The 27,705-nt window shown below is 39.7% G+C and overlaps 1 protein-coding gene and 1 long non-coding RNA gene across 2 annotated transcripts; one reads left to right on the top strand and one right to left on the bottom strand.

Annotated features, from left to right (window-relative positions):
- Positions 1-29: 29 nt before the first annotated feature.
- SCAMP1 (secretory carrier membrane protein 1) lies at positions 30-27,504 on the top strand. The gene is made up of 9 exons (XM_083576259.1): positions 30-308; positions 9,236-9,313; positions 14,772-14,870; positions 15,003-15,114; positions 16,076-16,204; positions 19,418-19,577; positions 20,881-20,982; positions 22,555-22,672; positions 24,272-27,504. Exons 1-9 carry the CDS (start codon positions 252-254, stop codon positions 24,434-24,436), a joined length of 1,020 nt encoding a protein of 339 aa, XP_083432385.1. The 5' UTR covers positions 30-251; the 3' UTR covers positions 24,437-27,504.
- On the bottom strand, positions 3,086-13,790 carry LOC310744728. The gene is made up of 4 exons (XR_014539710.1): positions 13,598-13,790; positions 11,654-11,731; positions 10,068-10,483; positions 3,086-3,367 (listed from the first exon to the last, which is right to left on the bottom strand). It is a non-coding gene; the product is annotated as an uncharacterized lncRNA (long non-coding RNA).
- Positions 27,505-27,705: the final 201 nt, after the last annotated feature.

Genomic DNA, 27,705 nt, shown 5'->3' with positions numbered 1-27,705 from the left:
TCAGGTGCTGGCGCAGCTTTCTACGTCACTTCCGGGGCGGCCATTTTGGAGGCCTTCGCGCCCTATCGGCTTGCTCCGTGCTCGGGAGGAGGGGCGGGCGCTTCGTGCCGGATCTACCTGCGCTGACATCGGCGGGGGAGGGGGGGAGCCACCAGAAGCAGCCTGTGGGGCGCTCGGCCGGAGTCGCTGTCCGCCGCCGCCGCCATCCGCGCATCGCCGCGCCCGACAGACCCCCCTCCCCTCCCCGCGCCATGTCGGACTTCGACAGCAACCCTTTCGCCGACCCGGACCTCAACAACCCTTTCAAGGTAGGAGAGGCGGGGAGGCGGCGGCGACGCTTCGGGCCGAGAAGCCGGGCGTGTCGCGTTGACGCGGGTTCGGTGGCGGGGAGGCCCGTGGGCTAAGGTATTCCCCCCCCCCCAAGCCCCGTGAATGGACCTGCAAGGTCCTCCCCCTCCCCGCGGAGGCCTCGTCTCCGGCGTGCCCCACCCCCTCCCCCTGGACCCGCCGCGTTTGCCGGGGAGACTGGGGCGCCTCTTTTGTGCTGGGAACGGGAGGGCGAGTCCTCCTCCTCCTCTCGGGGTTTTGTGGCGAAGGCGTGAGCGGGTCCTTGGCGTCTCCGCGGCTCTTCTGTGCTTGTGCTCCGGGCCTCCCTTGTTTTCCCTGCGGGAGGAAAGAGCTCCCCGTTAAGGGTCTCCCGGATCCGCCGCTCTGGTGTCCAGGTGGGCGGAAGGCAGGAGGGGCGGGTGGCCCTGCGTCCCAAGAGGGACGGCGACCGGCGATGCATCAGGCACCAGACCTGGCCAATAGATGCTGCCGGTAACAGCATCTTCCTCTCCGATCTCTTATCTGGCCACACACGGTCCTCAATGGAAAATAATTCCTAGTCGCTTTCAAAGCTGCCGAAAGGTTCCTAAAAGGGATGCTAGGACTGAAGGTCTTCCAAGAGGCGATCGTCTCCTTTGGCCACCACCTGTTAATGTTCTGTAGAAAAGGCTTTGCTTTAAATTTTGTTTTTTAGCTGCCCTTGCAATTCCTTGCTGCTGAAAAGGTCTGAAGTCAGGATGTGAGGTCTGACACCGGGCTGGTTTGGTTTGAACTAGGATTGAAGAATGCTGGAGTAATCTTCTGAGCTTAGTTTCAGTGTGTCTTGGGATCTCTTTTGAGCAGTGACTGTATTCAGTTTATTGATGTAATATCTGGAGTAAAGTAGATGTACATGTGGGCTTTAATTGTGGATGGGGTTTATAGAAAAGTGGTGAGCAAACAGTTTTCATGGGATCTGGTGGAATTCCCTCCCCAAAGGCTTTTGAAATAGAAACTTCAAAATATTTTTTCCTTACTAACTTTGAAAGCATGCTTTCTTATTTAGACAATCATAAGCTTAATCAGTTCAGCCCTAGTATAGCACATAACACCTTAGCAGAGTTAACCTATGTAGAATTTTGAAGTTTTAAGGCAGAGCTGTGAAGTCCACTTTCAAAATAAATTCAATGTATGGTTGTTATTATGCTGGTTCTAAAACATGATTCTCCACCAACCTAAATTAATCTAATATTTAAAAAAACAAGCCCAATTGTTATGGTTCTTTCCCCACATTTGGTGAGGCTTGTAAAAATTCTCCCGTGAACTCAGAACCTCTAAATTACAGTTCTTAGAGTTGCCTGGGAAGAGGGAGTAACTATTAAATCGGGTTAAGTCTGTGATGCAGATCATCCTAAAAATCATGACATCTTAATAGCCTAACAATTGTATTATGGTTTGAGTTTTTATAGGCCAGTAGCCCACATTTTAGGGACGTGGGTGGCGCTGTAGGTTAAACCACAGAGCCTAGGACTTGCTGATCAGAAGGTTGGCGGTTTGAATCCCCGCGATGGGGTGAGCTCCCATTGCTCGGTCCCTGCTCCTGCCCACCTAGCAGTTCGAAAGCACATCAAAGTGCATGTAAATAAATAGGTACTGCTCCGGCGGGAAGGTAAATGGCGTTTCCGTGCGCTGCTCTGGTTCACCAGAAGCGGCTTAGTCATGCTGGCCACATGACCTGGAAGCTGTACGCCGGCTCCCTCGGCCAGTAAAGCGAGATGAGCGCTACAACCCCAGAGTCTGTCACGACTGGACCTAATGGTCAGGGGCCCCTTTACCTAGCCCACAGATTTGGGTGGCTTTTCTATTGTGAACTTACTTTCAGGACTGCGGTAGAGACCATGGGCGTAGCCAGGATTTTTGTTCAGGGGGGCAGAACCAACGTGATTGGTCAGTTAGTTAAGTATTTCTATTGTTTTACTTGATCTTGGAGGGGCAACTGCCCCCTTGGCTACGCCCATGGTAGAGACTTGTAGGATCAGTGTAAGGCAAGGATTGCTAATCCTTGGCTCTTCAGATGATGCAGGACAAAAACTCGCATTATATCTGAATGTTGGATTCAGGACCGCTACAACATTTGGAGGGCTTCAGATTTGCAATCCCTGGTGTGATGTGGTCTGTGATACTGCTTGATAACTGCGGTTTACGGGATTTAATTCATTCTCAGGTTGTGTAATGAGCCTAAGTTGCACGATAACTTTTAAATTCTCATTTTCAATGAAAAGGTTTAGGCTTCCTTTATAAAAGTCAAGATAAACAACTCATGAATAGAATCATAGACTCAGAGAACTGTAGAGTTGGAAGAAACTCTGAAGGTCATTACTCCAAGTTCTCCAACCACTTGAATGTGCAAAACAAACGAATTGCTAAGTATCTGGTTAGGTATAATAGTACAGTTTACTAGAGAGAGCCCCAGTTCTTCTTGTTGTGTACTGCTTACATTATCAAAAGTCTAGTTGTCAATATTAAATAAGTCAAACGAGACCTCCGTCTGCAGGTTTCAAATTCAACTACACGTGTAGTTGAATGTTTTAGCATTTGTTGTAATGATGGTGTTTCTGCAATTTCCACTGAGCAAACTTCTGAGGAGCACATGCCTTTTGCCTGCATTCCCTTTGTGGCAACTTTCTGTTATTTTTCTGCAGTATCCCTCTCCACAGAGGTGCATCCAGCATCTTGATCATACAGCTTTTACTGTATGCTGAAGACACACCTTGAAAAGTTAAAATTTATTGTTTTTGGAACCCAGCTCTTTTGCTGAATTTATCATATTTGCTTCTATTTTTGTGGTTTTACTTGTTTTATGGTTTTATTTGTTTTTGTAATTTTATATTCTATTATTGTGACCTACCCTGTGAACTTACAGTGAAGGGCAAGTAAGAAATATTATAAATAAATAAATTTAGAAGTTGCTGTTCCCTCTCTGTCCCATCCTTCTGATCTTACAGCGGAAGAAGGCATAATTCATGGAAAGGAGCATATATCCAAATTGTGTTCTTTCTTCCTAGGCAAAGATAACAATTATTTTTTTAAAAAATCTGGTTAAGATTGTTTTCTAATAAGTTATAAGTACGATGTAGATAGACAATTTTCTGCGATTGAACACCAACAAAATGAAAGTTAAGATGGACAGTGCTACCATGATCCCTACAAAATCTGAGTTTTCTTTTTCCATTGAAACTTTTTGTTTCAGCAGAAAACTTTTGACTTTTATATATAAAAGTCAAAAGGTGTGTCTTTTTGATGGAATTCCAAGCTTCATTAAGTACATTGATAAAATATATGTACCGTAACTGTTGTTCAAAACACATAAACCACTTCTTTATGTAGTGTTCATTATACCTTGTCTGCACTAGGTTTTGTTCAGATAAGGTGTAAACCAGGCTTCTTCAAACTCGGCCCTCCAGATGTTTTGAGACTACAATTCCCATCATCCCTGACCACTAGTCCTGCTAGCTAGGGATCATAGGAGTTGTAGGCCAAAAACATCTGGAGAGCCGAGTTTGAGGAAGCCTGATGTAAACCCCTCAGTCATCTGAACCAACGGTTCTACCAGCCAGATTTGGTCTCCGTTAATTAAACATAAAGCTGAGTTTAAAATTGTTTGCAAGTAGATTTTAAATGAAGGGGTTTTTTTTTTTCATTGAAGCTTTCCTGCCTGCTATATGCATCATCTTGGTTTAATGATTTGGGAAAATGCTTACTTAATGTTCAAGCTTTATATTTCATTTCTGTTTACAAGTTTTATTGAATGCTTATGTGATACCGAAGCTATAGTGTATCCTCCATGATGGTTGTTAGGGATATAATCCTGAACCAACTTACTGTGAAGTCCTATGGAATTCAACAGACACTTTAGTCAGACTTAAATAGGACTTATTTCTGAGTAGATACGGTTTAGACTGTGCTGCAAAACTCTCATTGCTAGATACTGTGTTACACTTCATTAAAGGATAAACCAATTGTGCCTGTACAGTACAGGTATGGGAATACTAAATGAAGCTTTAGTAATGCCTAAGAGGTGTTAACCTCACACTTGTTTTTCCAATCAGGGTTGATCTTAAAATTCTAAACAGCACATCATTTGTTGTGCTGGATTCGTGGCAGAGTTCTGTGCCTTATGAACATGCCCAAATATGCTTCCAAGCAATTACTGTTTTTAAGAGCCGTAGCTATGGGGCTGCATCTATAACAGCTACAGTATCCAAGTTTATGGGACTGAACCAAACTGTATTAAGCCATTAAAATAATCTTTGCTACTTGACAGAGTGGGCTGATAGCTTGGGTGCACAATTATAATTAATTTGTAGCTTAGTTCACATCTGTTAGCATTTTTGGATATTTTGCTTAAATTTAGCTTTAATATGAAGAAAAAATAAATTACAAGGACTGTTGAAGCCTAAGAAGCAGATTTAGCAAGCCAAAGGGAAGAAGTTACATGAATCAAAGTTTTATTGATTTTGCATATGACCACCTTATTTAGTTACATTTATTATGGTTTAACTCGCTTAGATATGTAAAAAGTAAGCACAATGGTATCTGATTCCCCTGTATGCTCCTATTCTGTTTTGTGTTGATATTGCCATTGCCATAGCTATGTCAATAAAAATAATTCATTCATTTCATTTCTAAATACATCATTTTAAGATTATAAGTTAGACTTTAAAAGAAAATTATCTTTAAATAACATTTTGGGCTTGGAAATAGCCATTTGTCTAGAGTATAAATTGCCTGCAGGAGACCAGAAGAAAGACACTTGTGTGCATTCAGTTTCTTTATGTTACCAAACACCATTTGAAATTATGTGCCTTGACTTACTAGATTTACCTTGGAGTGAAATGGGCAAAAAGTAAAATGCAATGGAGCTAATTCCTGCCTTATTTTATTTTCATCTACGGAGAAACAGAACACAAGGGACACAATAGTTTGGATTGCATTAATAACTGCATCTAGCTCCTAGTCATGCAATTCCTCCTTAGGATTTTGATTTCCTTCTTGAATTTAGGCTATGACGGGCCTTTTAATCAGGAGTGTAAACCATGAGTTGGTTTGCCTTGAAACTAGAAGAAGAAACAACAACCTATGGTTTGCCAAGAAATAGTCCAGCCAGCTGCACTGCAGTTGCCTTGGCTAATGGAGCGAAGCTAGCTGGCAGACTGTTCTTGCACTGACTGTCTCTGGTAAACAAGGAAGGAGAATGTGATGCTAAGGATATATGACTGCAGGTTACAGTTCTTTCATTTCCCCATCTTGAAGACTTTAGATGAGATGTCAGAAGGGGGAAAAGGAACAGCTGCTAATTGCACTGCATTGTGGGAAAATGACACATTCTGGATATCAATTCTCCTTCCTGGCTCTTCCTTATCTAAGAGCTTCTAAGAGCTATGGAAGGATGTGTGGTGTGTAATAGCAGCTCCCTCACTGACAGCTGAGGTGAACTAATCTGGGTGGATGCCCTCTGCACCGCCAAGTATTTTGCAAAAATGCATGTCCCCCCCCCCCCCGTAAAATGGAGACTAATGCAGTCTTCTTTCAGGTAATGCTGTCCCGTTTCACTTGCCATGGAAGAATAAAGTAGAGTGGAAATTAGAATCCCCAGTGTAGGCTATAATGTCTATTCAACTTTCTAAGCTAGCCTGCCATGTCAGGTTTGGCTTTGAATGAAGCGCTTAATGCAAGCTCCGTATTTCTAGCAGATAAAACTAATTGAATTGCAAGTTAGTGCAGAAGTCAAGTTAATTACAAGATGGAATGTGAAAAAGAATTGAAGCTTCCAAAGGAAGCTTCCTGGGATGGGACTGAGCTGAAGAGCTGGCAGTCCACATGGTCTGTTGCAGTGTAAGAGCACCTAGTGCTTGGCTGGCAGTAAAAACTTTTTAAGTACCAGCAGCTGTAGATCTTGATTCCTACACATCTGGGTTAGTGTTACAATATGCAGACAGTTCTGTTACTTCAGAGTTGCACTGGGATTTGCTTCCAATTTTTGTGTGTGTGTAGAATGCACTTCTATGTTCTTTAAATTTGTTATGGCAGATTTTTAAAGAAGTAGGAGGAGAGGATGGGACGTGTTTTTCAGATTATTTGAAAGTAGTAGTTTTTGTGCTTTGTGTTAATTTCAAGAGAACAATAATTCACAAATGGATCACTTCAGTGTTGAAATGCATCTTTGGAGTTCTGGCCAAATTCCAAAGCATCAAAACCAGCTTAAGAAAATCTTTTGTTTTTGTACTCTAAAAATAACCCTGAAGACTGCTATGTTTTCATGGTGACTGTAATCAATGTCAAAACCCTTCCTGTTAGGGTAGCTCTTGAAGTCCTTAGAATATGCAATTGGAAGTGTCTCGGAGCCATTTTGCACGCTATAAGGAAGCGGTAATAGAGAATGCATGAGTAAAGCTGGTTCATGTTATTTCACAAGGAGCTGTTATACACAATACCAGGAAGCATGGCAGGGAAGCATGTATCACTTGTGCCTCTTTTTTCCTTGCATGGTGAAGCAGTCCTAAGTCAGTGTCATAAGTATTTCTGCCAACCAAAACTAGATGAGTTTAAAAGCTTCCTTGCTTTCACCCAAAGGTGGCTTTGCAAAGCGCTTTGCAGGGGAAAGTCACAAGAATTAGCACAGTATAAGAATAAGTTCCTCCTAGTCACTTTTCCAGAGGTTCTTTTCTTGCACAAACAATGGGTATACTAGAGCGTTTAAAAATAGTCTAGTATGTGTTGCATGTTTTAGGATTGTTGTTTTTTTCAAATTGGCAGGTGTTTTGAACACCACTGCCATAAGAAGGCAGTGTGGGGTAGTGGCAAATGTTTTGCACTCAAAGTTAGGAAATTTAGGTTAATGAAACTCACTGGGTGTCCTTGGTGAAGTTGTTGTGCTTGGCTAATTTGGCAATTGCTGCAACCCTTGGGTGGATGGAAAATTCCTTATAGAAGGAATTTATAAGGACTGAATTGGCAGTGAGGGGAGGGGTTGAATTTATTCAGTTTATCCCTGTCACAGATGCATCTCTCTGTGTGGAGAGATGGCATTGGCTGTGTCTTCCCTCTAAATGTCAAAACTGGTGGGGTTGTATGTGTGCTGCGCACAGTGTTAGAAACTGAAATAGGAAAGCTAGGAGATTAAACCTGGGTTATGGGTGCAGCAACAGAATGTCTAGGTGCGTTTTTTATAATGATAATACAAAGCTGAAAATGAATGAACTGCAGCTAAAATATTGCGTTCATTTTTCACATGGTCTAGTCCTTCTCCTGCCCACCCCCCTTATGTTTTTCAGAGGGTCTCTTTTCCAGTCTTCAGAGATTAGCTGGAAGTGGGGAGGCAGACAAAGGTTCTCCTTTCCTTCCACTCTGCAGTTTTAATCTGAAACTTTAGGCACGGTACTGGGCCGATAGCTCAAAAACTGCTCATGCCAATGAAATTCCCTGTCACAAAATACACCTAGAACAGTGGGAATTTTGAACATGGGCAGCTGCCAGAGAACACTGAAAGCAGAAAGTAGCGGGCAAGCATGCTTCAGCTGATGGGCTTGGGTTAGGCTAGGGTGGTCTAACTTATAGCCCAAGAGCTGCATGTGGCTCTCAACACCTTTTTTGACAACCCTCAGCAACATCTGACACCCCACTCCAAGCCCTTGTGCTGCTTTCCCAAAACCAGGTAAGAGAGGTGCTGGGTTTTGGAAAGGAGGTATGAGGGTTTTTACAGGGTCCTAAAGTCCTCTTCTCTCCTTCCCAAAGCCTAGTTAGCTCTTTCCCAGCTTTGAGAATGGCTTTGAAGTATATGTGCCCTGCTTCCGTGTGTGTGTGTGTATGGGTCCCCAGTGGTTGAGTGCTAAAAACTCTGATCTGTATACATTCTTAGAATTTGACGGATTCATGCCCTATATGAAGATAACATTGTGCTGTCTCCTACATTTCATATTTTGCACAGTGTAATGATGGCTATTGTGACAGGCAGGAGCCCAGTATGCTTTGGCAGGAGAAAATATGCTTATTCATTGCCTACAAAATTTCATTGGATATGTGTTTTATATTTCAGTTTCTCAGTGACAGTGTGCAGCTGAAAACTGAGCTCTCATTTATATGCTCAGGAGCAGCAGCATTCCTCATAAATCAGCTGTGTGACCGATGGGGCATCTCACAAATCATGTTAATCTAGATTTGTAAGAAGATCAGGGTGAAATGAGGTGACCTACAGAATAGGAAGAATGAAAACATGAATGAGTTTCTATTTCTACATCAAATGAAGGCAGGTCTAAAAGGGAAAATATTATCATATTGGGAAAATAACTTTTTTTCTGTTTATTACTAACATTTTTACAAGCTTCTAGCACTGTTATTTTTTAAAGCAAGGTATCATAAATTTATCTGTTGTAGGAATTGATATATAACTCTTAATAGGTAGTTTATTTTGTCAAATACAACTGTGATATTTGCTCACTCAGTCATTAGTGTACTGAAAACTAACCTAAGAATTCTAACAGTGCCGTGTACACTCCATGGCATTTGCTGGGACTGAACTACAGAGCAAGCATAAAGGGAGGGAATCAGGGTGATTAGAAAGCTAGTGAACCAGAAGTAATTCTTCCTTTCGCTTGTCTTATGCTGCTTGTTTTAAGATTGTGCTCAAAGATGGAATGTTGGAACGTCTGCAACTTCATCTAAATAAAAGGAATGCAGAGGGGATCTCTCTAATTAGTCTGTTTCAGTTTAGATAGCTGTGTTGTGAGCTCTAGGAAAGCAGTAATTTATTTTGGACAACAGCTACAAACTTGGGTTAGAAGGTTATTATCTTAAATGTAGATGGGCTGGGATTAGTATTAGCACGTGCAGTGCACAGTGCTTCCTCTAACCTACTTCTCTCTCTGTTTAGGATCCTTCAGTTACACAAGTGACGAGAAATGTTCCTCCAGGATTAGATGAATACAACCCTTTCTCAGATTCAAGAACAGTAAGCATCCTTCTTAATATCAAATAAACCTTTCTCATGTGTAAATCTATGTGACACTTTGGTTTCTTTATAAACTTACAGCAGGTGGCACTGTGGGCTAAACCACTGAGCCTAGGGCTTGCCGATCAGAAGGTCGGCGGTTCGAATCCCCGCGACAGGGTGAGCTCCTGTTGCTTGGTCCCTGCTCCTGCCAACCTGGCAGTTCGAAAGCACATCAAAGTGCAAGTAGATAAATAGGTACCGCTCCGGCGGGAAGGTAAACGGTGTTTCCATGTGCTGCTCTGGTTGGCCAGAAGCAGCTTAGTCATGCTGGCCACATGACCCGGAAGCTGTACGCCTGCTCCCTCGGCCAGTAAAGCGAGAGCCGCAACCCCAGAGTCATCTGCAACTGGACCTAACGGTCAGGGGTCCCTTTACCTTTACCTATGTTATGACCAGTCATTTTTATAGTAGCCTGTTGAAGACAACTGTAAAGATGTCATTCTTAAAGATTATGGCATTCTACAAGTATCAGTTTTCTCTCATAGTGAACTGGGGAGATTGAGGGCTGGTGGGATTGAAGCCCAAACTGGTGCACTGAGATAAAAGAAGGGGAGAATTAACATGGCCGGCACTCCAGTGATGATTTTTAGTAATTGCTGAGTGGTTGGTGTGTGTGTGAGAGCAAAAATGTGCATGCTTTGCCCTCCATTGTCCTGTGGTGTGTTGGGGGATATCCCCTGTTCTTTTTAAAGTGATTTGTTCTTCTACATACCTTGGCACATAATGTGGCTGAGGATTACATGTAGCTTAAACTGGAAGTATAAAAATTACATCTTATTTTTCTGTTGAATACACAAGGGGGGAAATCTGGAGGTAAAAGGTGCACCAAAGATTAAATGAGACAGAAAATGCTTTTAAGAGCACGTGAAAAGGTAAAGCCAAAGAGACTGAAACGGCTGTAGATATTTTCATCACTCACTGTATCTAAATAACTCACTTGTAGCTGCTTGATGCCTTGTAGGCTGCTGGCTCTTTGGGGAATGTCCCATTTCATTTATATTCAGCTGATGTTTCTAAGAGGTGGGTGTGAGATGTAAGCAAGAACCTCTCCCCCCCTGAGTGATTTATTGGCGCAATCTGCCGAGAAACTGTGTGGGAATGGAATAGGGACCGGAGATAAACCAAATCCTATGTCAATGGAAAGGGAAATTAAATAAGAGAATGTTCAGTTCCGTGGGCAGCTGAGTGATTGTGAAGAAGTAACTTTTCTTTCAAGAGGTTAAGATGCCTCTTCTAGTCGTTCATGAAAAACTAATGACTAGAAGAGGCATCTTAACATTGCTATTCTTAAAATATTCCATTCCCTTTCACAATTTTCATTATGTTATTACAGTCCTGTCCTGGGACAGAGAACAGATTTTTTAAAAGTGTCAGCTTCCATGTGTATGTAAGTAAACCTGCCCTAGGAAAGGGACAACATGAAATAAAAGTGCAAGTCTGGGAGCCAAAGGGTGGCATACATAATTCATCTCTTCCAATTTATTAATCATAGCAACCCTGCGACTAACCCAAGCCCATCTAATGAGCTTCATGGTCGAGTAAGATTTTGGATGTGCTTACCCTAGTCCAAGCATGGCCAAACTTGGTCCTCCAGCTGTTTTGGGACTACAACTCCCATCATCCCTAGCTAACAGGACCAGTGGTCAGGGATGATGGGAATTGTTGTCCCAAAACAGCTGGAGGGCCACGTTTGGCTATGCCTGCCCTAGTCTTAAGTCAACGTTAGCTGCTACACCACTGTGCCTTGGTTATTATCCTATCTATGCAACTTTGAGAAGTGTGTGAAAATGAGAACTGCATTAGTCTTAAGTGTTTATACCTCAGTGGTACCCTCATTACCAATCACTGCTTTCTTCCTAAAAAGAAACCTCCTGCTATTGCTTAACTTGCCAGCGGAAGAATGTAATTGCTACCAGTGGAGTTATTCAGTGGGCAGGTGTTTTATAATCTCTCTGCAAGCTGTGTCATAGCGCTCCATATGTCTTTAAGGAAAAATGACTCTGTATTTAGACCAGCTCCCTTCAGGATCCTCTCCACTTGTCCTAAGACTGTGTGGAGGGGGAATGGACTGTGATCTCTGTTCTTGTCCTCACTGGCTCCACCAAAAATTTCATACATTGAGTAGGCTGTCTATCTGTGTGTGTTGGAATGAACATGAGCCAGCTTGCTGATCTTATATTTTTGTGCTTCCCATGTTGAAAATGTGTTGCTGGTGCTTTCAAGGTACACAGGATTGTTTGTCAGTTAGAATCATTACTGTAAAAATAGCAGGTGAGTTGCAATTCTGTATGCACGTACCTGGAAGTAAATCCCATTGATCTTGGAGGAACTTGCTTCTAAGTAGGATAGAGCTGCCAGAAATATGAGATTTGTTACCTACAGCACAAATGCAGAAACATTACTTAAAGTTGCTTAATATTATAATCCTCTTTTCTTTAGAATTATGATGTGTTGGATAGTTCTTTTTTGCTATATTTTTTATTGAAACTTTTCAACTTACAATATAATAAAAGCCAAACTAATCTAAATAAAAATAGAAAAAGGAGAAAGCAAAACAAACACATACAAAAGAAAGACAGAAAGAAAACTTTATAATCAGTACTAGAGGTTAAGATATAAACTTCAAAATCTGAACTAGGGGTAATCTTGTAATGACAGGTGAGACCTGTAATAAAAACCTCCGTTCAGTGTGCTAGCCAGGCCTGCTCCATCTAGTATACTCCATTTTATTTCCTTTCCCAACACATTTTCTGCCTACTCCACCCCATCTCAACCCTCAACAGTTGGTCAGGATTCTGTGGCCACTGAGTTTGCTTAATCATCATCAGGCTGGTTTGGGAGACTCTACCCCCTCCCGCAAACAGGTTTTCCTAATTATTACTGCAGTTCTGCAAACCTTGGGAGTTCCCACAAGCCTGCTGCTTCTTTCATCTTCTTTGTGGGAGTGGTGTTGGTTTGGTTTCTCATAGATCTGATCTCACCTCTGAACTTTGGAAATGGCTTTTGCCAGACACCTAAGATGCAATAGAGGTCTCCTAACTTCTGGATTGCCCGATGTAAAGTATTTTACAACATTTTCTGGACCTAACCACGCGATTGCTGTCTTTATTTTTATACCACTACATCATCCTCAAGCATCCTACATATTTCTCCAAATTTTGGTTACTTGTGTAACAACCATAAGGTTGGTTGGTTGATTGAAGAAACTGAGGAAATGCTTTGTTCTTAAAAAAAGACTGTATGCAACAGCAAGCTTCTAACATTTTAAAAATTGGCTACATTTAATTTCAATGTCCTGTGGAACTCCTCCCACCCCAATAACTTGGTGCAATGTAAACATTATATGGCAGGGACAATTTCAATCTATATTACTGTATATTTCCATTTATAAGACGCCCCCTATTTTTGGGGACTCCAAATTAAGAAAACACCCCTTAGCACTACCCGTGTATAAGATGAGCCCCAATTTTAAACCTATTTTTTTTGCGGGGGGGGGGGGGACCTAGTCTTATACACGGAAAAATATGGTATGTGCTTTTTGATCCTGTGAAGGGTCTCTGTGCTGCTGCAACACAAGTAATAAGGTATATATTATTGTGGCACTCTGAGAGAAATATATTTCATTTTCTCAACAGCTAGGTAATGGTTAGTAGTTGGAAGTTTATATCTGTGGCCTGAGTTTAAATAGAACACTTTAGAAGCACGAGGAAGAGTACAGTAAAGGAAAAGCAGAATTTTGATCTTTTTACCATGCTAATTAATGCAACCAAAAAATCTTGATTGTTCATGGAATTTCTATGCTGAGCTATTTTAAGTAACTACTACAGAACAGGCTATGAAACTTAATATCTCTTGCGTCTAAGTCATTGTCTTTTAGTCTGTGTTCAGTATTAAACTTGCATGTTCCATGCCTGAAGCATTTTGCTGTACTTGATATTATACTTCATTGTTTAAAGCAGGGGTCAGCAAAATTTTTCAGCAGGGAGCCGGTCCACTGTCCCTCAGACCTTGTGGGGGGCCAGACTATATTTTGAAAAAGGAAAAAAATGAACGAATTCCTATGCCCCACAAATAACCCAGAGATGCATTTTAAATAAAAGCACACATTCTACTCATGTAAAAACACGCTGATTCCCGGACCGTCTGCGGGCCAGATTTAGAAGGCGATTGGGCTGGATCCGGCCCCTGGTTTAAAGGAATAGATTCAGACAGAATAAGATAATAGTGAACTGTTCAGCTTACTGATGTCTTGTCTCTTGTTTGTTCATGACATACTGCAGCTAACTAGGAGTAGGACTTGTAATGATGGCTTCAATTTAGAATGTGTTAGAAACCAAAACAAAGGTGCCTCTCCGTTGGAAGAAAACCTCTTCCACTCATGGAAGGGCTGTTCCAACCAATTTAGCATTTAGGGTCACTTTTCTCATGCAATGTTCTTTGGCTGTGAATATATAAAATTTGTAAACTACTTAACACAGTATATTGAAATGGAGTACAGTTCCTGTTTGTTTCAGGCTATTTATTTATTTTATTAGATAGCTTGCTTGCCCTTCAGTATAAAGTCCCAGGGTGAGCTACAACAATAAAATATACAATTATAAAATAAATCAAACAGGTATTATAATAACACAAGAAAAGTGTAAAAAAGACAAAAGTTTCAATAAAACAATTCCACATGTAAAACATGTAAACATATTTGTAATGCAAACATAGGCAAAGATTAACATTTCATGTGGCAGCAGTAGTACATTTTCTGCATTTGCTTGCAGGTCATCAAATGCAAGCAACTTGATGCCCTGAGGGATAGCTCAGTCAGTAGAGCATGAGAATCTTAATCTCAGGGTTGTGGGTTTGAGCCACATATTGGGCAAAATATTCTATCACAGCAAGGATTTGGTCGCTTGTGGTCCCTTCCAACCCTACAAATTTGTGATTCTATTATTCTAACTATACAGTAACATAACATTTTACTTATCTTGCATATCAGTAGCCATTTTAAATGTAGATGAGGTACTTAGGGTGTCTGTTATTATTATTATTATTGATAGTATAGTAGTAGTATTTCCATTTATAAGCCACTTACAATTTGAAGACCTCAAAGCAGTTTTAAATAAATATATATAGAAGCAAAATAAGTACAATAATAATCATATCAAATGATTTACATTGAAGTAAAATAAATATACAAACAATATAAATGGTTTGACAATGTATAGTGATATGGACAGATATCATTTGTATGTTGCAACTTTTCTACTTATATCTAAAGTTTAGGAAATGTAGAGAGTTGACCAGTTAGCTAATTAGAAGGGCTGATGTACATCTTGAATGCCTCTGTAATTAGTATTTAAGATATTTTCTCAATTTAGATATTTAGAGCCACTCTAAAATTGTTCTGTTTTTTTTCCTTTCTTAGCCACCACCAGGAAATGTCAAAGTTCCCAATGTGCCCAGTACGCAGCCAGCTATAATGAAACCAACTGAGGAACCACCTGCTTACACACAGATTGCAAAGGTATATTTAATATTATTGATGACAGCATCAAAATGGGGATATATATATATATATATATATATATATATATATATATATATGTATGTATGTATGTAGGTGCTACTTCCTTACATCTCAATTTTTCCCCATCAGGAACATGCCCTGGCCCAGGCTGAACTCCTTAAGCGTCAAGAAGAATTAGAAAGAAAAGCAGCTGAACTAGATCGCAGGGAAAGAGAGATACAGAGCCTCAACCAGCAGGGAGGTAGGCCTTAAACATACCTCAACAGACTGCAGCTCTCAAAATGTTGTGCTTATGGAAACCATTTAATTCAGTGCTTAGAGTTAGTTTAAATGCAGTTTCTGGAGCTCTGAAATTCCTGACAATTGTCTCTTAAAACAAAAATGACAAAATTTAATTACTGCAGTTTTATGTATGCTTGGAGATTTAAACAAGAAATACAGAGTTTGGTTTTTATTGGGTCATTACTGTCCTCTATTATCTGTGTTAAATTAGGCTGAAGTGTAATGCTGGTCTGCTGAAGGAGATAGAAGCAGTTGCCAGGAGAGATGATAACCTTAAAAATCTAGTCAGTGCAGCATTTGCTTGCATAGAAGACCCCTTAAAATCAATGATAACTTTCCTTGTAAACAAGATTAGCAGGAGAAATAGCAACCTCTAAGTAGAGAAACTCAGATTCTGTGCATGATTACTCAGATACAAGTCACTTTGTGTTTAGTGGCGCTTGCTCCCTGCAAAGTTTGTATAGGATTGCGGTCTGATAAGCATTCCATTTAATCTGAAAGTGCATCCATCACTTCGTGGAGAGACAGGGTTTTTATTTTTTAAGTAAAATTCAGGTTCTTACATGTGAAGCCTTATTATTTGTATATTCAGTGAGCAGCTGGACTTTGTTTTCACATGTTCTGTATTAGTGCTGATAAAATAGGATATGTTAGCACTAAATTTTGTTTTCACTATTTTAAAGTCTGTGTTTATTTCATTGTTAGCAGTGTCAAGTGGAAGTGAATGAAACTATCACTACTGCTTGGATTCAGGATTGAGATCTTAACTGGTAGCACCTCAAGGCTGCTGCAGTTATCTCTCTGTAGGAAAGGGGGGGCATGTGATAGAAGATCCACAACTCTTTCTTCAACTGTTATTTTAAAAATTGTTTGAAGTGACCCTTAATATTCAGCAAAATATTTACCTTTTGCTCTTTCAGGAAGAAAGAACAATTGGCCTCCACTACCTGGGAATTTCCCAGTGGGACCCTGTTTTTACCAGGATTTCTCCGTAGACATTCCTGTAGAATTCCAGAAGACAGTAAAGATTATGTACTACTTGTGGATGTGTGAGTAAGATTTATAGAAAATGTGTATACAATGACAACACAATCCTGTGCATATCTTCTTGAGAGCTAGTTCCATTCAGATCATTGGGGCTTGCTTCCAGCTAAGCAAGTATGGGATTGAGCTTTATAATTTCAGTACTCAATTTATATACTGTTTGCATCATTACTACCAAGTGTAGGCATTTGAGGTTATATACCAGGGATGGTGGACTTCTGGCCTTCCAGATGTTGTTGCTGAAACCCCTGCAAATCTCAGAAAGCATAGCCAGTGGTCAGGGATGATGTGAATTGCCCAACAACACTTGGAGCGCCACAGGATTCCTACCCCTGTCATAAATGCTTGGCAAAATCACTTCAGAGCTGTTTATCTCCTTGAAAATATTACTGCAATAAAAAGGGCACCAATGACTTACAATATACAGAGACCCAAGCTTTCGGCAGTTTTCTTTGGAAGTTTAACATCCTGCATAGCCTGACACACTTGAGTTTAGTAAGCTGCAAAAATATGCCTGGCATCCATATGATGTGGATATATCTCAAATCACATTTTCCTTATTTTGGTATGTTGTACCTAATGCACACATATATGCATATACACACCACTCCATGCACTCCTGATTCAGACTTCCTTTCCCAATTCCAGAATAACTTCTCTTACAAGTACACTTCTGTGTTGGCACTCTTAACTTTTAGAAGATGGTCAACCAATAATTTACAGTTATCCATACTGGAAAGTTTTTATATGTCAGTTGGAGCTTGGTTAGCAAGACGAAAGGATATGGCTTGTTTCATTACCTCTCTCCTTCAAACTTCAGCGGTATGGCAACATCCTGAGTAGAAGGAACTGGGTGATAGGCAAGATGGATGAATTCCCTGTTGGCTGTTTTTCTTACTTCCAATTTGGTGGGATTTGTTGTTTTAAGAGTTTCTCTAAAAAGTTAACACTTTTAAAAAAATGTGACCCTAGTAACCTGGTCACCTTTGGGTCCACTTAATATGCCTTCAGCAAGTGGAATAGACTCTGCCAGCTAAGCCTGCCAGTCTGCTTACTACCAAGTCACCCTGGTTAAATTCTCACCTCAGGTGCCTATTGGCTCCTGTGTTAACATTTTCCATGCTTGGTCTTGTGTGGCAAGGCAGTACAGTGCAATTGCAAGCAGCAATCGTCAACACTGCATCATTAGGTTGGTAGTGGAGGCATAACAATCGTGTGGGAACTGTTAAATCCAATTTTGTTTGGTTTGTACAGCAGTCCCTGGGGTTAGACTGTTATACTGCGAGTCTAAACAGCTATTTAAAATGTCACTGGAAACGGTGAAATTTGCTGCTAGTAAATACATTTAGAACTGAAAGCCTCCAACACCTTGAGGTGGCACTAAGTAACACTGACAATTTTGCTCTCCAAACTTGTGCACCAAGAGTGGAGTTGGGATAAGTGTACATGGTATGGTACTTGCTTACCATCTTTTATGTGTAACTCTTCTAATTTATAAGAACTTGCAGATGAGTTGAGCAGTGTTTCAGTATAACTAATTATAGGATACTGTAGTGTTCCTGTATGTATTTACCGGTCTGACTCTCAGATAATTAAATAGTATCTGCAAAAATCTGTGTACCCGGTAATTATTGTAGAACTGTCAGCTATTTAAACAAGAAATGCTGTGGTGATTCTTTGTTACATTTGCTTGAAAATCTGGCAATAGATTAAAAAAATTACCAGGCCAGGGAAAAATGGTGTCCTGTGGCATCCGCTACTCTCTATTACCTCACTGCAACTAATCTGATTTGATACTTGCTGCTGATAAAAAGGGAGGGGGGATTACATTAGGTTTAAAGAATGCAGAAAACTTTAGTGGATTCATTTTTAAAAATCAAGGTGGATCAAGCAAAATATTGTATCTAAATGATACATTTAAATATCCTAATTACATTTCCTGAAAATGCATAATAACTAGTTGTTGTAACAATTAAAACACATTGGTTTGCAGTCAGTTAGGCATTTATACTGCTTAGGATCATAGCCAGGAACCAATGGTGTTATAGGCAGCACTCCAATTGCACTTAATTCGTATCCACTTAAGACACTGAAATAACACTGAAGTGAAAGGTTTCTGGTTGGCTTTTTGTACACATTCAAGGACACTAAGAGCACTTTCTAGAGGACTAAGTGCACAAAACTTTCAAGATGCAAGGGCTGATTGCGGGTGGCTAAAGGAAAAACGTAAGGGAGGAAAGAAACAGTGTTGACCATTATTATGGGAACAAGAATTTGAATCCAGTCTACAGAAAACCATAATATACTAAAAGCTGGTGAAGTGAATGTGGTAGTAAGGGGAAATAGTACCTGCCACCCTTAGAGTCATACCTGGGGCTGACAGATACTGAAAAAAACTGTGTTTCTCCATGAGACGGAAAGTAATTGGCCATGTTGTTCAGTTGGCAACCACAGTAACATATACCGTATTTTTTGCTCTATAAGACTCACTTTTTCCCTTCTAAAAAGTAAGGGGAAATGTGTGTGCGTCTTATGGAGCGAATGCAGGCTGTGCAGCTATCCCAGAAGCCAGAACAGCAAGAGGGATTGCTGCTTTCACTGCGCAGCGATCTCTCTTGTTGTTCTGGCTTCTGAGATTCAGAATATTTTTTTCCCTGTTTTCCTCCTCCAAAAACTAGGTGCGTCTTGTGGTCTGGTGCGTCTTATGGAGCGAAAAATACGGTATATTACACATACCTATTATTTCATACCCAGGATCAAGTCGGATATTTCCCCCCACCCCCTAGTTAAATCAGTGGCTCAGTTCCAAAGCTCTTCACGCAGTATTCAGGCTGCACATGACAGCTTTTCAGCTCCCCTTTTACAGCAGCTGCTCTCAAAGTTTCCCCCGCCCATCAAGGTACCCCATGAATCACTTGAGGTGCAGCCTAGGAATATAGAAAGCTATGTTATGCCAAGTTGGACCCTTGATCTATCTAGCTCAGTATTGTCTACACTGATTGGCAGCGAGTCTCCAGGGATCTAGATAGCAGTCTCTCCATGCTATACCTGGAGATGGCGCGGATTGAATCTGGTGGCTATTTAATGTAAGAATTGATCACTGATCCACCCTGATCAGTGATCAGATCCTGATATAAAATCAGTAGAGATAGCTTATTAAGTTTTTATATATTTTTATAATTGTGGCAATTCAATTTTAACATACCTGTTTTCTATAGTTCATGCAGTGACGCTGTTTCTTAACATCTTTGGATGTCTGGCCTGGTTTTGCCTACAGCCCATTCGAGGAGTTGACTTCGGATTGAGTATTCTCTGGTTCTTGCTTTTTACTCCTTGTTCATTTGTCTGCTGGTACAGACCACTTTATGGAGCCTTCAGGTAACAATTTCCACCTACTGTGAAATTAATGCTATTAAGGTGCTACATAATTTAACTGCTTTTTAATCATCCAGCACTTCATTTAACTTGGTTTTACAACTTTTAATGTGAATTCTTGTACTGGATTTGGCAATTTTCAGAGTAGCTGACTGGCCTCAAAGCATAGATTAGCAGATTGATAAATATATTAGTCTCTTGCAAACGTAGCCACAGTTTCTTATAATTAGTGTGATAGGTTAGCTAGATGTGTCCATGTTTTATTCCAAAACATAAATAGTGGCTCAGTTAGCACACCATGCTAAGTCAAACAATGGTTTAGTATGAACAGAGTTTCTCATAAGCAAGGCTTACTCTCTTTGTGTCTCTTAGACTAAATTAGGCAAGCTGCTTGCTTTTTGGAGTCTATTATTCTCAGAATTAGGCTTTCAAAATCCATCTATTTTTAAATATGGGGTGGGTGAAGTTAATATAATGCACTAGACAGGGATAAGGAGAGGCTGTTTTGCCTGCATAATGGAACACAAGCTCACTCACTTATGAATTCTGGAGTTTAGGCAGCTCACACTTCTAAACGCTTCTTTTGCACATTTTAATCTCCTTTTCTCAGTACTCCGTAATTGGACTCTGACCCGTTACCTCCCTTCCCTGGAAGAGAGTTGCTTTGCTATGTGCTAGTCCCTACTATTACTTGTTAAAACTTCCTCTTCATGCACCCAGTTTCCACGGAGATGGTATATACGGCCTCAGTGCCTGCACCTTGTTTTGTTGGCAGAACATTAATCTTTTTAGTCTTAAAGCTGAAAGCAACAAAGCAAGTCCCCCTGCTAGCTGTGCAAGAAAACAAGTTAATAATCCTGAAATAAGTTAATTATCCATATCGTCAAATAAGAAAAGATTGGAATTAAAAAGAGATGGAGAAATGCTTATTATATATCAGGCAGGACACTAAGGTCATTTTTGTTCACAGCACTTGCTAGATTATGTTAGTAGGTTTGCTTTGGGGGCGGGTTGTGGGGGAGAGGATTGCTTCTCATACTTGACATTTCTTTAATTGTTGCTATGCTTGTGGTGTTACATTATTGTAGTTTGATTGGATTATATTGATAGTTGGGGTATAGGAGGCAGCTCTGTTCCCATGGAGATCAGCTGTACTCATAAAAATTGTTTTATTTGTAAAAGATAAACAGTATGTATGGTTTTGTTTGTTGCTATTGATTTGCTCTCCTGGTAGAGATGTTAAACTTTGGAAATGTTTCTTAAATATTGTGAAAATACCTGACGATTTCCCCCCTCCCTCTTTTAGGAGTGACAGTTCTTTCAGATTCTTCGTTTTCTTTTTTGTGTACATTTGTCAATTTGCTGTGCATGTACTTCAGGCTGCAGGATTCCAAGGATGGGGCAATTGGTAAGTGGCTTATTTTATCATTCAGTGGAGAGTGCAATAACAAGCCACCTTTACAAAGTTCAACAATGCACAGAGAAACATTTTGCATTTGAAAGTTTTATGGAGGATAAGCAGAACCAGTATGCAATTGTTAATAAGCAGCAATTGTTCATCTAGCCAGCGACTGTGTACCAAAAATGTCCGTAACTGATTTGCACCAACAATATATCATCCAAATGTCCATGGTGTGTAGATGACACTTAAGCCACATGCCTACAGTCACAGCTGTTTCTCGGCCAGAATAATTGGACCGCTGTCATCTACGTGCTGGTAATCTCCAAGTTGGTTTGCTGCAATGTGCTCTATGTGGCTTACCCTTGAGGTTGGTTTGGAAGCTGCAGCTAGTACAAAAATGCAGTGGCTCAACTGCTCATTAGGGCAGAATATCACTGCTGAAAGAATTGGACTGGCTACCAGCTATCAGGCTAAGCTCAAGGTGCCAATACTGGTATAGATACCTATGCAGGTTAGATACCTCCTATAGATATCATACCATCAGGAAGTCCATTCTGTATAACATAGGAATTAGGCCTTCAGTGGTGCAATACCTACCCTTTGGAACATCTTCCCATTACATGTCTGACAGGGGCCATCTCTATTGTCTATTCCACACCTATTTAAGAACTTCCTTTTCTAACAAGCCTTTTAAGTGGAGACTTTTATCCCATTCTGTGTATGCATTGAACGTGAACTTGTTTTTATATATGCTTTTATTGTTAAATCACTTCAGAATGTTTTGTGGTAAGCAATTCATAAATTAAATAAACAGTTTAAAAATTGTATAAGAGAGTTTCAAATCCCAGTCCTAGTGCACCTTGATCCTGGGCATTCCAAGCACTTTGTCATCACAACTGGTCTGTCAGTTGTATGTAGATGGGCTATAATATGCCTGCCTGCTGAGCCCTCACTGCAAATTCAGAACAAAGTGGCCGGAGGCATCAAGAGCCCAGCCCCATAACCAGGTGAGAGGCTGAGGAGGCAGAGTTTTGGCACAGTTGATGTGCAAAAAACTAAGGTTGTTGAAGTGTATCTGGACTTGTCCATTAGGACAAATTTGTGCTGAGTGAATTATAATGTCCAGCTGTGTGCTGAAGTTTCCACCTAGCATCTGTTAGATGCTTCCTGCTGATGTTTCGCTTTGGCCTATTTGGTAGCAGCCAAAACAAAACTTAAAAAACACCACCACCTCTGTTCTTGAAAGGCAATTTGTGAAGAGATTTTGAAGGAAACTTTATCATATTTATCAAGGTTGCCAAACTTTCTGTATAATTAGAGAGAACAGTAGTTCCACAAGATTGTTCAAGGAATAGTGAAAAGTGAATTTCAAGATAATTCAAAGTGAACTGCCTTACTGTTATCAACCTAAAATGCTTTCAAGACCTTAGTTGTGCTTGGCTCCCCAAATATTCCAGTAATTTCCTGTAAGGATTTTAGTGAAAGAAACAATAGCTATGGTATTTCAAGATGTAACATATTGGGGCATGTGTATGTTATTTACCTCTCTTTTGTTATTTACCTCTCTCCTGTCTTTAGTGGATGGATTTCATCCCTCACTGGGCTCAATCTTAGCATTCCAGTAGGCATTATGATGATAATCATAGCAGCACTTTTCACAGCATCTGCTGTCATCTCACTAGTAATGTTTAAAAAGGTAAGTTTTCTGTCTGTTGAATCCATATTGTTGATAGAAGGCTTTGTGTTTGCACACAGATGTTAATCAAAGGAGTCTGCTAACTTCTTTCTTAATTTCTATTAACTTGGGCAGATTGTCATGGATAGAAATGTCACAGAATCAAATTAGGAAAACGGATATTTTAATTGTTGCAAATTCATTTGAGTTGGAATGTGCTTGATTCCTCACTCCCCACTCCCCACCCTTGTTCTTCTCCAGCTGTAGACGTTATCTTATTTTTATGGCTTTTGTGAAAAGAGCACATCAGGATCCTAGAGATTTCTCTCAAATAATATATTATCAAAGAGAAAAATTTATGCTTCAGCGCCTTTCATTTTAATTCTACATAAAAGTTCTATCAGTGTAGGCCAGGTTTTCCTGGTCTGGTGCCCTCCCATCAGTGCTAGTCAGCATGGCCAGAGATGATGAAAGTAGTAGTCCAAAACATCTGGAAGGCACAAGGTTGGGGAAGGTTAGATGAACATTTAGAAGCTGCAGAAAATATTATAATAATAATGATTAATTAATTTATACCCCACCAATCCGGCTGGGTTTCCCAGCCACTCTGGATTGTTCCCAAGAGATTAAAAACAGAATAAAACATCAGACATTAAAAACTTCCCTAGTTGTTTATTTCTTTGTCACCTGATGGGAGGGCGTTCCACAGGGCAGACACCACCACTGAGAAGGCCCTCTGCCTTTGTTCCCTGTAACCTCACTTCTCGCAGTGAGGGAACCACCAGAAGGCCTTCAGAGCTGGTCCTCAGTGGGCTGAATGATGGGGGTGGAGATGCTCCTTTAGATATACTGGGCCGAGGCCGTTTAGGGCTTTAAAGGTCAGCACCAACACTTTGAATTGTGCTCGGAAATGTACTGGGAGCCAATGTAGGTCTTTCAGGACCTACATTGAAAGAAATGAGATGAAAATAAAGCAAGGTAGATGAGGGATATTTGGGTATTATAATTATTGAAACAGATGGCAGCACACACGTTGTTCTGATGTCCCATAAATTATTAATAATAGCACAGGAGCTTTTTCAATGGAAAAAATGCATCAGTATGCCCTGTGCGTGCCCAAGTAGCTTATGGTATTTCATTTTGAGACTAAAAAGTAGTGGCCATGAATATTAGAGGAGGAACTAGAGTGAGCAAAGCATACCAGAGAGACGTATGGAGGCTACTAAACAGACAATAATCACCCATGGTATTCCTCACAAGTGTTGAGTTTTTAGCTCTCCACTCAGGCTGAACTGTCCAGCATCTGTGAAATCATGTGTGTCGTCGTTTTTCTGTAACCACTAGGGGTCACACTTTATATCTTATGAATACCTGCTGTGGAGTTCAAATCATAGATGATACAATTACTAGGAAACAAATATGTACACTGGAGGGCTTTGAAGCAAAGACACAAAACATAATGCAAGGGAAATTTAACCAGTGATTTAATATCTTCAGAATTGCTGTTTTTGGTACAAATATTGTTGGTGCCTAAAACTCTGCTAGGTGCTGTATGCAAGATTTTTTCTTTTTCTTATTGGAAAACACGCCTCATCGTTTCACTCTGGGCTTCTTCCACAGGTACATGGTCTCTACCGCACAACTGGAGCAAGTTTTGAGAAGGCCCAACAAGAATTTGCAACGGGGGTGATGTCCAACAAAACTGTACAAACTGCTGCAGCCAATGCTGCGTCAACAGCAGCAACTAGTGCTGCTCAAAATGCTTTCAAGGGTAACCAAATATAGCGAAAAGAAATGAAAAAAATCACTACCATTTTCAGCTGTATTTTCTTTTTCAGTCACTTATATTCCCTAAAGACTTGTGTTAAAAATGCACACAGCATGTATGTCTCTTCGGCTGTGCATGGGCTAAAACAGGAAAAGGTCCTTGTTTCATTACTTTGTACACTTATTTATTCAATCAAAGGTACTTCCTGGCTACTACTCTTAACTGAAAATGGTTCTATTATTCCTCATCTTTTTGGAGGCACGCTATATTTGGTGAAAATTTAAAACCGTGAATCTGAAATTGATATGGCAACTTCTGGCGTCAACTTAAATGTTTTTTTTGTTTTGTTTTGTTTTTTGGCAAAGGGGGGTGGGTTCTTGTCAATAGCTGTCCCTGGAAACTTTCATTTTGACTTGAGACGAGCACTTTGGATTAACTCCTTCTATTCATAACAACTTGCTTCCCTATTTTCTTAACGTAAGGAATGGGGCAACTGATGGTCTTGAATATGAAATTTTGGCTGCTGCTTTATAGCTTCAGCAGCTGATGAAGGACAAATGTAAGCTTAAAATAAGTATGATAGATAATGTAAATTTCTTTCTTTTTTTAGGATAATAGGTCTTTTGATAAAAATCTGAGTTTGCATGAAACAGTTTTGACCATGCTGAGCTAGTGTTTTGGTCCAGAATTTGTCTCTACCACTATGGTCACAGTATTTGTTGGGATCTGTTTTCATGGTGTGTGGTCTTCTTACAGAAATTTTGGAGCACAGATAGTCTCACCAAAATATGTGATGCAACAGGCAGTGAGAATTACGTTTAATGGAATCTGAGTGATTATATATGCTATTTTTAATTTCAGTATTCATGTCTTTGGAAAACATACTGCTAAAGAGAACCCATTAACCAATATTTAGAACACTCCCATAGCTAGTCCTTTTTGACCTGTGTTAAAATGCAGTGGAATTTTTGTTGTGCTTAAGGAGTCTGGCATTTTTTAAGTGTGCACTTGTGTTTAACAATGGTACTAAATCTTTAGCCTTGTCAATCACTCTGTTTATTGCTTGTACAAACATCTGAATATACAGTATCTTATTGAAATCTTTAAAAACAACCATAGTCTCTAATCAGGCATTTAAAAATGGAATTTAATTATGTACTTGAATTCTTTTTAACATACTTCAGCCTTTATGTGTGATTTTTAATCTGAATAAATGCATTTTATAAAATGCAGATTGAGGATGAGTTTTCAGTGCAGTAATAATCAGCTATGTGTGTTACACAGAAGTTTTTTCATTTTTAATTCATCTTTGTATCCTGAGTAATCAGCTCTCATTTTAAGGTCATCCCCCCCCCCATTGACATTCTGAAGTATATGAATTATTGGATTGCAACTTGGAACATATCTTGGATTAACTTTTCAAATAGCATTCAATTGCTGTCATTAAAGACTCTTAATTCTTATATACTGCATAAAGGTATTGCAATATAGGTCCTAATCTTAACACACTCTGATCCAATATTTATTTGGGAAAAGTATTATTCAGCTGACTCACTATTGGAAAAATATTCAGCATGGTCTAAAAGCTATGTCTGGGGTATATTCCTATATCTCAAATTATAAACTTTACCTTATATGAATAAACAGGATAAATTTGACAGCTTAATCACAACAGCAACTACTAGAAAATAGACTATATGGGAATTACATTTTGTAAACAGTTTTCTACACCTAACACAGAGGGCAAGTCATATCATGGATGTTGTGAGGAATTTGATGTATTTAGTCCTTGATTAGTAAGAGAGAGTTTAGCTTTCTTTAATGTACATTTTATTTTAATCCTTCAGCCTACTTCTGTTGCCCTATAACATTTTTGTTGCTAATCCTGTAACTTGTATTTGGGGTTGGAGATTAATTTTAATTATAGTTTAAAAATCAATACATTGTTCTTGAATATTTTTTTCCTCAGGGGATAAAGCAGAACGAAACTTGAAATAGATAAATGCAAGTCTAGTTTGCATAAGTCTTGTAGCTATTTTGGTTCAAGAAAACAAGACGACATATGTTGATTTTAACATGTACAATTTTACAGATCATCATCTAGAAAATTAACTATCAAGGTTAAATCAAAAACTTTTGATTTTTAGTTTTTGGCAAAAGGCTGTTGTATGTTAAAATATTTAGCACCGGAATTAAAATATGTCGGTTAAAAATCATATACCTATTATTTAAGTCATTTTGTAGTATCCAGTTGTGGCTAGATCAAAATACAGAGTTTCAACACTGGAATGTCAGTACTCTTCGCTATAGTTTTGGCATTGGAGTCAATTATCTGAGGGATATCTGTATATTTTGTAAATTCCTAACAATGCTTTGCCATCCTGATGAATGTCATGGTTCTGTACAAATGCACACAGATCCTCTGATGTTGCATGTCTGGGTAGTTCAAAGGTTCTACATATTTATTGTATTAACTCAGTGATATAGAATAAAAATGTTTCCTAATTGTTTGCTCTGTATAGTTTTAAAACTCAAGTAGGAAATTTTTGTAAAAGGCAAGCTAAAATGCAAGAGGGTTAATGTGTACAGAATGTATCACATATTTCTCCCCCCCACCCAGCTCTAGTCATATGTAGTTACACAGAGGCAGAAATTACTTGATTGGTTTTATTGCGGTTTTATTGCCTTATGGATTTATTTCATTATTTCATATGTTGTAAGTCACCTTGATACATTACTTAAAAACTGATGTGTGACTGTGCATTTGATCCAGATTCTGGCACTATTAGTCACATGTAACTATGCACAACTAGAGCTGGATCGGGGTTGTTTTTTTGTAATCTGTATATAAATTCTGTGATCTGCTGCAGTGGGAAAAAAATATGTCAATTACCAGAACAACAAATTGATACCATTAGAACTGGGGATGGTTGAAAGAAGCACCCAGTAATAGTTGGTGTGTTTTGGTTTTGTGATGTAAATTGGAAACTTTAAAGAGAATGATTTGTCGGTACTGACGAAAACTAGGAGTATTAAATTTTGTCTGGGAACTTGTTGGAAGTAAACTGAAACCTCTGAAAACAAACCTTTGCTGGTATTTTTTATATCCGGATCACTTTGTCACTGCTGTGAAGGGTCAATTTCTCTACTGTGAGTCCTTTATGAATGTAGCAATAAAGTTTACTGATAGTGGCCACAATCCAGGAAGGTATATAACCAGATACAGCTGTGGGCCTTTTTCCCTTGGTTTTCACTTTTCAAAACCTGCCTTGTGTGCCACACAGCA

This window comes from Podarcis filfolensis, assembly GCF_964270895.1.
Source record: "Podarcis filfolensis genome assembly, chromosome: 11".
In the NCBI taxonomy this organism is placed as follows: Eukaryota; Metazoa; Chordata; class Lepidosauria; order Squamata; family Lacertidae; genus Podarcis; species Podarcis filfolensis.
The sequence above is the reverse complement of the archived record's forward strand: the minus strand, read 5'-3'. Positions and strand labels throughout refer to the sequence as shown.

What these genes read in the sequence shown, in the direction of transcription:
- SCAMP1 (XM_083576259.1), top strand. Translation starts at nt 252, where the DNA reads ATGTCGGACTTCGACAGCAACCCTTTCGCCGACCCGGACCTCAACAAC. An exon ending in ACCTCAACAACCCTTTCAAG is followed by an intron (nt 309 to 9,235) that starts GTAGGAGAGGCG and finishes CTCTCTGTTTAG; the next exon opens with GATCCTTCAGTTACACAAGT. An exon ending in TATGTACTACTTGTGGATGT is followed by an intron (nt 16,205 to 19,417) that starts GTGAGTAAGATT and finishes TGTTTTCTATAG; the next exon opens with TTCATGCAGTGACGCTGTTT.